Consider the following 15,479-nt stretch of genomic DNA (forward strand, 5'->3'; position numbering starts at 1 on the left):
ATCTGTGGCCATGCCTCAGCTCTGATCACCCCAGAAAATCTATGTCTGCTTTTAAAAAAGGAAGTGCCATGTTACGTGATAAACATCAGAGTTGAAAACAAATTTTTAAGAGAGGTGTTATTTCCTGGTCTTTGCCAACTTTTACAATCAGGTAATTTTTACTGATGTTTAGTTTGAATTACTTTCACTGAAACTGAAATCCATCCCTTCTGGTTATAAATGAAAATACTAAACAGCTACTCATCATCAGATCCTGGAGAGTTAGGAATTTCACTTTGAATTAGGGTGGGCAGGAAGAGGTGGGCCTTAGAAGAGGAGTAATGTACAGGTAGATAGAGAAAAGCAGGTTGAATTTTCTTGGAGTAAGGAAATACTATCATTTGCTCCAGCATTTGGTATATCCTCTGTTCACCTTGTCTTTGAGCACGTGAGAGTGGGGACAAGAACCCACAACGCAAGGCGGCTGGGTATTAATTACTCGGGCCTCAGGCTTCTCCCTCCTTTCAGGACCCACTTACAATTCACTTCCGTTAAAGTTCTGTTGGGCTCTCCCGGTTCTCTTGAGTTGTGTGCAGTGAGACATTCACGCAAGAGAAGTATATTTTACTAGGTGGTCCCTGCCATCCGGATCAGCCTAACAAATATTTCAACAACGAGTACCGTGTGCCTGTTATATGCCAGTCACCTGGCATAACACCGATGAGCCTGAGATGGATAAGACATGACCACTGACCTTGAGGCTCTCATAATCGAATTTGCAGTCTCATTCAGGATATAAGACCTACAGACACAGAATTAACAAAAGGCAGTTATACGCATAAGGTTGTGAAAAAATAAGTGAAACAGGGATGGCACATTTTACTGGGGTTCACAGATCACAGGGGTTCGGGTTTGCCTGCATAGTAAAGACAGGGTTCATTTACAATCTTGTCCAGGGTGGGGCGGGGCAGGGCCAGGGCAAAGTGGGGTATGGCTCATGCCACTCCTGGGGAAAGGAGGCAGTGAACACGGCTCACTGGATGAGGATAAGGCCCTTACCCTTCTGGAATCGGTGGTGGAGGCCCAGCAGTCGGCATTTTAAGTGGCAACGTGGAGATACTGGCGGCTCGTGTGACACAACGGCAGCTTGGTCCCTGAGATCACAGGTTTTACAAAAAAAATTAAGCAATCTCTGTATTTCTCTTTCGGTTCCTTGGTTAGCTTTGGAGAACAGTATTCCCTATTGTAGAAACCTTGACATTTATCCTTGTTGGGTTTTTAAAAGGTAGAGAACTTTAAGCTAAGTCATACACCGCTGAAGACCTTAGGAGGCCCGTTTGCCAGAAGCACGCCTCTCTTGTGTAGCAGTGTTCTTGCAGGTTGTCAGATATTTTATTAGGTTCCCTTGCGAAAAGCTCACCTAATGAAGAACCCCTCTCTCTCCCCCATTTTGGGTCCTGAAACCTACCTAAACCCTCCAGTGGGAGAAGGCGTAGGGAAAGGAGATTCATCTCTCCCTCTCCCCCCTCCCCAGCTTCATAGTAGCTTAACTTAAGTACCCTGTGAAGGTAAAGATAAACGTGAGAACCTTCAGGAAGAAAAGAACATTAGAGAGGAGAGAAGTCAGGGGAGGTCATATCGGGCTTAAAGTGGAAACTATGTTACAACCTAAGCAAGGAGCAACTGATAGGTCTATAAATAGGATTTTATCTCCTCATAGAGAATGTTTGGCATGGTTGTAGCTTCCCATGTGGGGGACTGTTATATTTACTAAAAATAAACTGTGTTTCAGAAATGATTAAAGTAAGCCCCACTGAACTCATTTATGTTACTAAAAGTGTAGTCATAGCCTGAAAATAAGTTTATAGAGTTTAGTATGTACTACCTTTTGGGAGAACTTTGATATTGAAGCCATCAGTTAGGTCTGGGATAGAATGGTCTGGTTCACTCCAGCATAGATTAGATAGATTACCTTCTCAGAAAGTGATGTTATTTTGGTGTTTTTAGTTTTCCTGCTGGGTCAGAAGACCCCCAACCCGCAGTCATACACCAGACTCACAAACAGGCATTATAAAATAAGTGTGTCATCTAGGGAAGGTAAAATAGTTCGAATTCCCCAGAAATCGTACTACTTAATTAGAGCAGGTTGGCTATGGCCATTCAGAGGAGGATGGCATATAAATTGGCAGGCAGTACATTCTCCGATAGCCCTTCTCGGAACAAAAACCTTCAAGATGTCTGACTTTGTTTCTCACACTCCTGTTATCCTGATTGTAACCCTTTAAAACGTGCGGCAAATTCTTGGCATCTGTCTGCCTGTCAGCGAATCTCTGACACCCCTGGCTAGCTTGTTTTCTTCCTGCGAGTGTATTTGAAATGAGTAAAAAGCATCTATTTTAATTTCAGTATCCTCTTAGAAGATTATGAGAAGCTGAAATTTGGCTAACAGTGGAATTGCTTAAAGCATATTCCTCAAAGTTCTTTGACCAGGGAATACTTTGCGAACTGTAATGAGCAGAACCACACAGTGAGGTATGACTCATGCTCGATGTGGGCCGGGATTAAAGTAGTCCCCAGAAATGGTTTTAAAGACGAGCTAATGGCTTCAAGAAGTGAATTATTTGCTCTTTTTTTTTTTTTTAAGGCTTCAACGCATATTTTGGAGAAGTTAAATCATTTTAAAGTGTAAACATGAAAGAGATTAAGCCATTTTTTGTTTTACGTGCACTGCCCTTGCCTGAGCACCCTGGTTACACAAAGTCTTTTTGTATCAGGCAATCTCGCTCGTTCTCCTCATTTCTCAGAACCGGCATCCACTTTGAGTGCTGCATGCATGTATTTGGTGTTTTCTTTCGAATGAACACATTGTAGAAGTAAACCATTGCTAACATCCATCGAAAAACTGTCTGGCTGCCTCCTGACCTTTGGTGAAATGCTCAAACAGGGTTATGTACTAACCCAAGGTGTCACATTCCCGAAGTGCTTTAACCCCTTTACTGCTGTGCCTCTTTTTCTTCCCTTAACAACCACTCAGCTCCCCCATCCCCCCAATACTTTAGAAAAGAAAGCCGAGGTTCTCCTGATACAGTGTATTCTGAAAGGTGAAGAGATAAGTAAGTTGGTGAGATGGGCTTGACAGGTTCATGGAATTCCTTGGATCCCAAACCCGAGTTTCCGTGTAATTGCTTTCATGTAAATTTCGTTTTGTGACTCCCACTACTAGTTGGCTGTTCTAGCAGTAATTGGCAATGGTAATGATAGATGTAACGCTCTGATGACAGACTAGTTACATAGTCTGTTTGATTTCAGTCTGACAGTATCCCTGTGATGTCGGCATTAGTACCCCTGTTTTATAGATGATGAAGAGAGAGAGAGAGTGTGTGTGTATACACATACATACACATATATTTGACTGTTTTTCATACTGGAATCCGGAAATTAAAGTTATATTTCTACCATTTTGGTGTGGAATGGTTAGGGACAGTACATTAGGGAAATAGACTAGTTGACTTTTTGGCCTTGACTTGCAGCCTAGACATTTAAAGATTCTTTGATAATTTCCGTCATAGTCATCAGGTGAGCACGCTATGAATGTGCATAGAGCTTTCTCTTGTTTCTCCCTCTTCCCCTTTGCCCTGCTTGTGTTCACTTCTCCCCTCTGTCTCACTCACTCTCTCAAATAAATAAATAAATAAATAAATAAATAAATTCTTTAAAAAGTATAAAATAGTCATATAGTGAAAAGTTGCTCCTTGATTCTGGTCTTGAGCCCTCGCAGTGCCTATCCCCTGGAGGCAATGAGTGTTTTACCATTTCGTGTATCATTCCTCATTTTTTCTTTTCAATGTTATTATGCTGTACATTGTTCTGAACCTTTCTTTTATCTCTTAAAAATACATAGTAGAGTATTTCCTAACAGTATTTTAAGAACTTTCTCCCCCCTGCCCAGGCTATATGGTGCTCTTTTGTGAGGAGGAACCATACATAATTCATTGAACAGAAGGATCTTGTCTTATTCTCCTATCTGTCCCTGCTCTGTAAACAACATTTGTTCATATTGGTTGAACTTAACATTCGTTCATGTTGCTTGAACTGAGTTGAATTTGACTATGCAGAATATTTTAGGAATGAGTTATTTCTGGTTGTGGTGTATTCCAATTCCCTGAGAGGATTTTCCCTTCTCTGAGCACCAAGATGTTTAAGTTATTTTGGAAATAAATCCTTGTAAAAGGTATTATGTAACTATATATTTCTTTTTCATAGTATAATAGTAGACACTTTTCTTAATGGTTTTAACACAGTTGTCAACATCAATTATTGTTTCTGACTTAAAGGATGATATTTCAGGAGAATCTGCTGGTTTGGCCTTACCGTATAGTCCCATTTTGACATGTGTCTGCATTTTGATATCTTACCTGGTTTTTGGATATTTTTTCTCTTGGTCCCTCGTGCTCCTGATGTAGCTGCCTCTGACATAATAGTCCCCTTTCCTCTGGTACTTAGTCCTTAACTGCTTCCAAGTTCCCTTTTCCTAATTTGCCTTTGAAATTTTCAGTGGGCAAGTAGCCAGATAACCAGGACAGAAATTTACTTCTAAAATAAAAATAAATAGATTGAGAGAGAAGGCCTGGTAGAGCTTTACTGCTGATGAAAGTACACGAACACTTTGGTATTTTGGATACTTAGGGAGCCATTTGCTTCCTAGTTATTACCATGTTCTAAAACAGCTCTGTCCAATAGAATTTTCTTTGGCACTGGAAATGTTTTATATCCGCCCTGTCTGCTGGCCTCATGTGGTTCTTGAGCACTTGAAATGTGGCTAGTGTGACTGAGGAACTGAAAATTCAGTATTAACTAAATTAAATTCTTATAATGACCAGTGGCTGCTGTGTCAGAGGCATGATTCTAGACTCTAGATAATTAACTTGTTTACAGCAAGTGTGGTTATAATGGAGTTTGGGTTGGGATGCTGTTTTATTGTGTTGAGCAGAATAAATTTATGGTATTGGAAGAGAGGCAGTTTGGAATGGTGATGTTCGGATTACCTTAAAGTAAATGGTTAGATGGGAGCTACTTTTTCATATTAATATTACGATTATTTCAGACAATTATTCTAAAGCCATTGGTGCAGGCATGTATTTGTGGTTTCTGGCTGTGGTAAAACTTTGAGTCCTTTTGGTTACTAGGGCAAAATTTAGTAGCACTCTAACTTTATTTATAGGACTCGGTTAGACAGTTGCCTGAGTGCCCAAAACGCCTACAAATAACTTTGACCTTTCCTAATAGAAAGTCAAGGGATAAAATGTTCCATAGTAGAAGATCTCCGTTGCATGTGGTATACACAAAATGTTACTTTTTAATGGAGAAAACAAAGTCGTACTAGAAACAAATAAGAAACCATAGGAATCAAGAAGTGATAGATTTTGATATCAACTAGGAAGAAAATAAACCAGCGCAGCAGGAGAGGAAGGACCTCCAACGAAAGAGAGCGGTCTGGAGAGTTTTCTTTGAGGAGGTGTTTTTAAGTTGAGGCCTGAAGATAAGAGGGAGCCGGCCTTGCAGAGGATGAGGAGGGATTTCAAGAAGAGGGAATAAAGGAGTTGAGGGGTCCCGGGGAGAGGGATGGACTTGCTCTAGATCAGGAACTGGCATGAGGTCTGCTCATGTAGTCATGAGCCTAGAGATTGAAGGTGAGATAATGATCCGCACTGATCTTGGAGAGGCAGGCACTTAACAGATCATATAGGACCGGTCTTAAAGGCCATTATAAGGACTTTAGATAGAGAACATTTTTTAACAATTTATTTTATTTATTTGAGAGAGAGAGAAAACGCATGCGTGCATGAGCACATGAGTGAAGGCAAGGGCAGAGGGAGAGGAGGAGGGAGAATCTCAGGCCAGCTCCCCGCTGAGCACAGAGCCCAGCTTGGAGCTCCATCCCCACGACCCTGAGATCATGACCTGAGCTGAAGGCAGATGCTTAACTGACCGAGCCACCCAGGTGCCCCCAGGAAGCAAACATTTTTAAGTGTGACGTGACGCTGTAGAATCAGGGAAAGTGATACAATCTGAGTTGTGTTTTAAAAAACTCCCTCCGGCTGCTCTGCGATGAATGTTTTGAAGGGGAGCCACAGCGAAAGTGGAGGAAGCCCGGAGATGTCCAGGAAGGAGCTGCTGGGGGCTGGGGTTAAGGTGGTGGTAGTGGAGACAGAGAAGTCAGACATGCAGGATTGCTCATGGCTTTCGTGTGAGGGGTGAGGGGTCTGGGAAGGAACTCTGCCTTTCATTATTGCCTGGTGGTACCACTTAGTGGGGTAGGGAACACCAAGTATATATTAGATTTTGAGGTGGTGCTGGTGGGAATTAAAGCCCAGTGTGGGGCACATGTATGTTCAACTCGTCTATGAGATGGTGAAGAGTCTTACTGGAGCGTGAGAAGAGGTCTAGGCTGGGGGTATAAATTTGTAATTATTGGGATGTGGGTGGTATATGCAGCAATGGGAACGAGCGAGATAACTCAGATAAAAGACGATGAGCCAGGATTGAGCCCCAAGGAGCACTTCTTTTTGAGAGATCTGTTGAGGGGGAAACCAGAAAAAGGCACTGAGAAGAAGTAATCAGTAATATAGGGGGGAAACCCCCCGGGACTGCAGTATCTCAGAAGCTTAGAGAAAGAGAGTGTTTCAAGGAAGTTGCCAACTTTGTTGAATCCTGATAAGAGGTGAGATAAGTTGAGGACCGCATTGAATTAAGTGACAGGGAAGTAGTTGACATTGGCCAGTCAGTTTAATGGAGTAGAGAGCTTGGAAACTTTCAGTAGATTGAAGAAGAAAAGAGGCCTGAAGTAGAGACCAGGTGTGGTCAACTTTTTTGAGAAGTATCACTGTGAGGTGGTGAGCTGGGAAATGGTAGGGAGGTAAGGGGTCAAAGGAGAATTTTATAAAAACCGACGTTCATTTAGTCACTTGCCTGTTATTGAACATTACGTTTTTTTCAAGTTCTTTTGCTCTTACAGATTGCTATGATGAGCTTCCTTCTACACTTTTGGGGCTTTTCTTTCTTTCTTTCTTTTTTAAAGATTTACTTATTTATTTGTCAGAGAGTAAGAGAGAGCCAGCACAAGCAGCGGGGAGCAGCAGGCAGAGGGAGAAGCAAGCGGAGGGAGAAGCAGGCTCCCCACTGGGCAAGGATCCAAATGTGGGACCTGATCCCAGGACCCTGGGACCACGATCCTAGCTGAAGGTAGATGCCCGACTTAGCCACCCAGGTGTCCCTTGTGGGGCTTTTCTAAGATAGGCTTCTTGGAGATGGGATTGCTGAGCCACAGGCCACGCATGTTTCCAAATGTCATAGGTACTGCCCAACTGACCTCCAGAGTGGTGACACCACTGTATACTTTCCGCATCGCTGCATGAGAGCAGTGGGAGGTTTTCTGAAGATGGACGTATGTTTGTTTGCTGGCCTGACAGTGATGAGTAGAGAGGGGAGAGATTGATGGTTCGGGAGAGGGGATGATCAGCAGAGCAGTGCAGTCCTTATGTAGGTGCCTGGGGAGGGGTGTGAGCTCAAGAGGTGAAATGGGCCTTGATGCCAGGGATGCGTCCATCATTGTAAAAGAGCATAAGGGAGAGGAGATGCATGCATTTCTAGGTAGGATTGTAGATTTGGTGGGCAGAAGACTGTCTGAATGCTTCTCTTTTATTTTTATTTACGTATTTATTTATTTAAATAAAATAATTTAAATAAATAATAATTTAGTATTTCATATTTAAATAATTTAAATAAAATAAAATTTATTTAAATAAAATAAAGATTTTATTTTTAAGTAACTTCTGCACTCAACATGGGGCTTGAACTTACAACCCCGCGATCAGGAGTCATGCGCTCCACTGTCTCAGCCAGTCAGGTGCCCCTGAATGCTTCTCTTTTAAAATGAAATATTTGGATAGAGCAACAGCCGAAAGTTGGGTGGTGGGGAGAGATTGAAATAGGGTTGAGGAGAAGGTAAGAGTGGAGTCATTTTGGAGAGTGGGAAGCTCACAGGGGCAGCTTTGGTGGAATTGCTTGGCACTGTCAAGAGCCCATTTGAGCTTTGTGATCCTGAACTTGTAGTCAAGTCGGTCAGCTTGGTTATGTGATCTCTTTCCAGCAGCGTTCAGCTGTGTGGGCACAGGCACAGAGAAGGCAGATAACTGTTTCACCAAGTTTGGAGTTTTGCCACATGGCAGGGATGGAGAGGACACATGATTGAGGGTATTTGCAGAGGAGGGATTGTAATTATGGACCATTGGAATGACAGTTGCACAGAGGAGGGAAAGGAGGACAGGACTGGTGTGGGTAGATAATGAAAAAGTGGTCGGGATAGGGACTTCCCAGGAGGGCAGAAATTGTACTGGAAGGGGTACCAGAGTGAGTAACTTGGACGTATGGGAGCTTATTTGAGAGAATGGTTGAAAAAACATAATAAGGGAAAACAGAGCTTTCTTAAGACAATGTATTTTCTTCTTTTAGAGATAGTTGCTCTGCGTAGGGTAAGAGCTCTAATATCCTCAAGGTGCCTGTGGCTGTTCAGAGAAGTGAGCTTGCGACACACCCTTTCTTTTCTCCGTGTGTGCATCTTGAGCTCACGTTAGAGATCATAGAAGGTGACCACAGTTTCCAAGAGGTTTCTAAAACTGTGCTCTTAGTGACATCGGTCCTAGGGAGCAGGAGTGGTCCTTGACCAGAGCTGCAGCCTTTGGAAGCTCACGCACAGCCTGTGTCCCCATCGTTTGTTGCTGGAGGCCTTGGTGATGGGCAGAGGTAGCCTGCAGGGTTATATCTAGGGTAAAACGCCCATCGATTCTGTCACTCTCGGTAAGATTTTACAAGTGAGGAAGTGTGTGCAGGGGACACCATCTTGGAGTCCCACAGCCTTGTGTTTAGCTTTGGGCTCCTTTGAGCCCCCGTTTCCTTTTATATGTGAAAAGGACAAAGCAGGGCCTGCTGTACAGTGATACTGTGAAGGTGTAAGGAGAAAATGCCTGCCCAGTTCCGGCGCAGAGTCTGTCCTGGGTGAGTGCTGGCCGCTGGCGGTGTCTTACACCAAATCCGTAAGCCCGGGAGGCATGCTCCCGGTGTGTCTTCCGAGGTTGAAGGTGGCCTGGAAGGTGGCCACCCTGTCTCTCCTTCCTGAGTCTCTGCTGTTTTGTGAGGGCAGTGAGCTGTCTGGACCAGCTTTTCAGACTTTCGTGCATGCAGACCACCTGGGGCTTTATTTGGATTCTGTAAATCCAGGCTGGGGGCCCGGGAGTCTTCATATTTAAGTAGCTTCCAGCCCACTGACTGACCTGACCATGACCGACCCCGACCGTAGTGCTGCTGAGGCTAGTCCGTGGGTCAGATCTTGAGTAGCAGAATTCTATTAGAGAATTGCCCTGTGGGAATCCTTGCTATTTTAAGCTGAGAGGAGGCAAGGTTAAAAGAGCCCTATTCTTTCAACTTTTTTTTTTTTTTTTTTTAAGTCAAATTCAGTTGGACCTCATGTGGCCCATGTCTATAGCTCAGTGTTGTGGGGAGTCTGTATTGTCTCTACCCTTCCCGAAGGTGAAAGGAATATACATTATGGAGAGAAGGTTGCCTTTGGATTTCTTTTGGAAATCTTCAGGGCCTGATTTCTCAGGTATATGTTTACGGAATTGTCTTGGCTCCCCAGAGGTGCACACATCCCCCACCAGCCTTCTGCACCCACAGAGAAACTTGCATAAAACAGGCAGTCTCTTGAATTGTTAGACTTTGTGGCAGAGACTACAAAATGTGGCTCCAAACCCTATCTGAGAGTCTGGCCCACCAGACTCTCCACATTACAAAATCTAGCGCTTTCAGAAGCAGGAATTCAGGACGCATTATACAGTTAGAATTACTGGCAGCACCCATATTGCTGTCCCTGGTAATCTGATTTTTCTTTCTCGGAAGCATGCGTGCCAGACTTCCTCTGTGGGCCCTCCCTGGGACATTTCCCTCTCTGAAGCTCCAGTTCACATGCTCCGTCCTCTGAACTAACATACAGGCGGATAAATCTCAGGGCACGGTCACACAGTCTGATAAAATGTTCTCAGAGAATGAGGTATGTGTGCGCCCTTATCCTCTGTGTCATTGAAGACCGTGATCTTCCTCACAGTGTCTTCGTAGCGTGGAATGGTTGTACTTTTGTGTCTCTTAATCCGAATCCCGAGTACCTATAAAGCATGGGTTTCCTCCTTTGACTTTGACAATTTGAGAGATTTGTTTTTTCCTCCAACCTCTTTGTCCCCCCCCCCCTTTTTTTTAAAGGTAGGAAAATGTGGACATGCAGGAGCATGAATAAAAGAAGTTTCACTTAGCTTGCCTGTGGGTTTTTGGAGTTTTTTGGTGTGTGTGAAGAAAACACAAAAGAGTTTGATTTTGCCAGACTGCTTACCCAGTTTTATAAAATTACTATCGGAAAAGGAAAAGAAGCGTTTGAGGGATTTGCGAGCTTTCCCTGTGGTTCCAAAATTTATAATGGGGCCACTTACAGGTGTTTTGGAGGTCGTTTTTGGGTTTTGGTGACATGTTTAAACTTTTCCAGTTTTGTATCGAGGACCCCTTTTCTGTGTTTTTATCTTTCTTTGCTCCAGAAGAGCACGGGTATCTTTGTCCCATCCCAAACTTGATTAGAAGATAACACCATAAAGTGATAATATGCGAAATTCTATTGTATTTGTTCTTTTGATACTTGGTTAAGAATGAACGAGACCATTTTCTATCTTCAGAGAGTTTGAAAAGACTATAATGGCTTAACAGTGTGATTTTAATACTTATTAAGAACTGTTTTTATATTCATATAAAATTGATTATAGATGTTAACAGTTTGTAGAAGGTCAAGGTTTGTTTTCCCATTAGGAAAAAAAAGGCTGTCTCAGGGTTAGGCTTGGAAGTCCTTACTGCTCTTTTGTACTGGAGATGAGGTAATCCTGCCTTCAGAGGAAGCAGAGACGTTCTGCATAAAGAAAAAGAAAAGGTTTGGGTGAGGCTGAAAACACCTGCCCCACCTCTCCCAAGTTTAAATGAGCTGGGATTTTAATAAGTGGGAGGAGAGAAAAGGTATTTATTATAAGCTCTCTGGCAGAAGGCGCATAGTGGGGAAGGAAAGGAAAAGTGACTTGACTTCTACCCTAAGGAAAAAAGGAGTTCCATTGTAGAAGGCCCCTCACACAGGAGCCTTACAGTGGGGAAGGGTTCGGTGGAGGAGAGCAAGTGGACCTGTACCAGCGCAAGGCCGGCCTTGAGGGTGAGGCTTGCAGACCTTACTTGGAGATTTTACGAGCACAGGAGAGCCGTCTCAACATGTCTGAGGGGAACAGAACCCTGAGGCAGCTGGAAGGTGGTAGGCCTCTTGTTTTTGTTTTTTTGTCTCATATTGTTTTTTCTTTAATGGAATGAAGTATTCCCCAAAACACAGAATCCTTGGAGAGTGTATGGTGCACCTACCGTGTGCTGGGTACTATACACAAGACTCCACGGGCCAACATTAGATGGGCTCTGCCCTGAAAGATATGGATAAAGGAGATAAGGGTGGTAGGTACAGGAATGCAGTCGTCACTGGCCCAAATGGTGAAAGCCGTGTTACAGACGCCTGGCTCCTCGCAGAGGAGGGAGGGTTTCACGTGCAGCTGGGGTGGGCTTTTGGATTCCAGCGAGCAGGAAATGGGTAGGAAGTAAGGAAAGAGCATGGGCACTGGTGTATGGAGGAGTCAGCTATTTCAGAATCAAAACCACTAGGACACATGATTTGATGATACTTGTTCACTGTAGAACATAATGGATTCGAATATGCCTGGCGTATCAGAGGCACTAAGTGTTTGAACGGCACTTAGGGAACGTGGTCACCAGGAGCTTGACAGATAGTTTACACCGTTCTGTCATTTGATCCAATTACAGCTACTCCACAAGGAGTACTATATGCAGTTTTTGGTTGAGGAAACAGGGGCCTAGTCTTAAGTTAAATAACTTTCCCTAGGCCATCATGAGAATAATGGTGGACCCAGCTTCCAAACCCGTGCTAGGGGCCCCGAATTCATGTGACTCTAAACCCTTGCTTGTGCTCTCTCCCTTCAGAAAGGAGCTGGCTGTGTTGATCTGAACTAGGGCAACAGTGATAAAAAAGATGAAAGCCTATTTGAGTTTACATGTACTTTTCCCTCTGTTTTAAATTCAGAATTATTTAGAAGAGTGGTGTAAGGCCAGCATTGCAGGGAGGGAATACAGGCTCTGAGCAAGCTCTGTTTGTGCTTGGCTTCTGAGGGGGTGCTCTGGAAGAATTGGACCGAGGGGAAACTTGACTCAACTCCCCTTCATCTTGGAGGGCAGAGTGTTTTCATTGCTCCTTTCATGTTTAGAGAACCCATCTTAAACTAGTTTGAGTCTAGCATTAGAAACTGGCGCTGGTGGTTTATTACTAGCCCCGCCTATCCCTGCCTTTTGCAATAATCTCTGTGAGTGATGATTGTGTTTCTAGAAGTAGAATGACAGAGAGAGATTCCCTGAAGGCAAATAGAGAGAGTGCTGTACACTCCAGTTCAGACGCACGGGGCTGGGAACTCCCAGAGAGAGGGAGAGGGAGAACGGGAGGGGGGAGAGGGAGGGGGGAGAGGGAGGAGAGAGAACAACAGAACAGTCAGCTGGAGAGGAGGGAGGAGGGGGGAGGAGACCGGTCCTTGTAGATTTTTAAACTCAAGTGATTTGGGGGGGTTTCTCCCCACCCTGAACACTTGCCCCCCCCACAGTCTGGCACCTCCTTTCCCACAGTTCACTGAAGTGCCTTTTTGCAGTCCACGATCAACTGACCGCTGAGTCTGAGCAGCCGGGTCTGACATGATGTACCTCTGGGTGAGTACGGAGTGCTGTGGCTGAGGGCTTGCACTTGCACATATAAGGAGTGGAAAGCTGCGAGGTTCGGCGCTCGCACAAATGGCCTTCCTCTCAGAGCACAGACTACCACATCCCCTTCTGCTCCCAGGTGTTAGGTTTTTGAAACCTGGCAGTGATTGTGACATTAGTTGGGTTTGTTTGTTTGTTTTTTTTAAATGTTGTTTATCTTGTTAGGCTTAGGCATGAGGGTGAGCTCCCAGTGCGGTGTCATCCCCTGGGCTTGGTAGGGTTGGAGAAGGCAGATGGGGCAGCCGAGAGGACCCAGGCGCTTCAGGACCCGGGCTCTTCCTGCCGGGTCAGGACCCACCCGTGTTGTGTGTTGGGGGCACTGTCTTCGGTAATCAAACCATCTCTTTAGATAGCGAAAGCCGATGGGTGGCATGATTCTTAATTAGGAATGAGTGTTTGTAAGGTTTTATCTAATAATTTTTATTGTCCTTCCCCATAGTCTTATGAAGTAGGTCACTGTTGTTATGAAAATTTTATGAGGGAAGTAATTAAGTCACACAGAGTGACTTGCCCATAGTTAGAAACCAAGTCTGTAGCAGGTAGAATAGTAATTAATAACTAGACATTATAAAGCATTTCATATTTGCCAAGAATGAATACCTTACATTATTTTAACGTATCGTTAACTGTGACATTGTAATTTGGGATGAAGAGAAACATACTGGGATTGGAGAGGTTTTGAAATTGTGAGATGTGGTAGCTTTTAGGGGAATGACAGGAAAAATAATGCCAGAAAAAAACAACCCTTGCTTTTAGTTGTGAAAATAAGAGCATCTATAACCCCTGCAAAGATGGCGGCGCCCTCTCTTGAGCGGACAGCTGTTGTGTGTTGCTAAGGGAGCCTCCTCGACGTGATGCCCTTGGCTACCTGCCAGCTTTTGAAAGTTTTACTTTGCCCTTTGCCCTTCAGCCTAGATGTCTGGAATTGCAGAAACCTACTTGGCTCAGGCAGACTAAATTTATAAATATCAGAAGTCAAAGTTTTAATGAGGTTTCTGGAGATGGAGCTTGGTCACTGTGTGTGTATGTGTGTATTGGGGGATGCTTCTTTCCTGATTCTCCCTTCATATTTGAATATGACCTTGAAATGCAATTTCCTCCTCTCCATTGATTTATTTTTCTGGTGTTTGTAAGAAGTTAAAGAACTCTCTGACACACTTTACGAGCTTTAAGTAGTTTTTTTAGCTTCCTGTGAGCAAGGTCTGTGTCAAGGGTCTTTGTGGTCTTGGTGGTGGGACTGATCAGCTCTCTGTTGACCAGAGGATGAGTTCTTCAGTCTTGATTTATTGGAAGAGGAGTTACGAAAGGAAACAAATTGAATTAATCTTACTTCTACTCATTAATGTTTGGTGAGAGCAGACAGTGGCGGTCTCAGTTGCTTTCTTTGTGCTTATAGTTATTTGTAAATTTATCTCAGTTCCCTGAACTTAAAGCCTTAGAACAGAACTTCCCCACCAAAGTGCCATATATTGGACTGTGATACACATATGCCGACATAACTACTCCCCTCCACACTTGGAGCAGCCAGGTGGGGCCCAGGACTCTCCTGGTCACTTGGACCACATGCATTCTAGTTTACCACTTTGTGCCTTAAAAATATTACAATTTTCTATATGTGCTGTGACATCTGAAAGTTAGAGTAGCACTGTCCAGAGGGCAAATGTGCGTCAACTCTGTTATTATCTGCCTCATCTCTCCCAATGCCCCACACATTTGTCGAATTCAGTGAAAATGTCCAGAAGGAGCCATAGCTGCATAAGAACCCAATATAGAGAAGGACATCTAGGTGGTCTGGCGTCAAGTGGGTAGGCACTGAAGAGGTTTGGTGGGGGAAATTTGCTGACTAGGAGATCAGAGTTTTGTCTAGGCCGGGGCCAGCCATGTGACACTGGGCAATCGTTGAGCTACTCCGAGCCTCAGTTTCTACTTTCGTAAGATAATAGATCTTCTAATGCTCTGGTCTGTGAGGTGAATTTGTGTAGAAGTACATATGCCGGAAGGACACCCAGTTGCATCAAAGCGTTTGGGTCCTGCTAAGCATGAGAAGACTGGGAGGCGTAGTCATCCCTGTTGCCTGCTTGGTTTGTTACCCGCAGTGAGTTATAATACTGTTTCTCAGAATTCTAGAAAAATTACTGAACAGTGTTCAGTCATCAGTATGTCTGAGTGGTATTGACATTCTTAGAACCTGAAGAATAGATTCTGAGGAATCTGAAGAATAAAAGGCTCTTCCAGGCATTTTGGTGTGTGTAGTTGGACGTGGCTCCTTCATTTGGTTCCGTGTCTAGAACTCTGAGGTGGAGCACCATCTTGGGCTCTCTGTGCATGTCTCTTTGCCAGATCTTCTCCCTACTTTCCTGTAGAGTCCCCTTCCCTTTTAGAGAGTTTGCTAGCATCAGTAGACAGTAGGGTATGGCACCAAGAACTTGGGTTTTGAGACTTTACTGGGCCTAAATCCCACCTCTGTCATTTCCAGTCGTATGGCCGTGAACAAATTACTTAACCTCTCCGAACCTTCGTTTCTTTATCTATCACAGAGGGAGAATAATAACCTTTCACGG

General features: G+C 44.0%; 1 protein-coding gene across 13 annotated transcripts in view; it reads left to right on the plus strand.

The window, feature by feature from the left end:
• Positions 1-15,479, plus strand: part of RBFOX2 (RNA binding fox-1 homolog 2) — a 272,185-nt gene that overhangs the window by 113,811 nt on the left and 142,895 nt on the right. Inside the window, exon 3 of one of the 13 annotated variants that reach the window (XM_046012674.1) lies at positions 12,787-12,867. The exons of 11 other annotated variants lie outside the window; for them this stretch is intronic. In XM_046012674.1, the coding sequence (XP_045868630.1) occupies positions 12,853-12,867 (15 nt within the window). In that variant the 5' untranslated portion in view covers positions 12,787-12,852. The remainder of the gene's footprint in view (positions 1-12,786; positions 12,868-15,479) is intronic. One more of the 13 variants, XM_046012675.1, reaches the window with a different exon arrangement.

Source organism: Meles meles, chromosome 7 (assembly GCF_922984935.1).
Source record: "Meles meles chromosome 7, mMelMel3.1 paternal haplotype, whole genome shotgun sequence".
NCBI classification, from domain to species: domain Eukaryota; kingdom Metazoa; phylum Chordata; class Mammalia; order Carnivora; family Mustelidae; genus Meles; species Meles meles.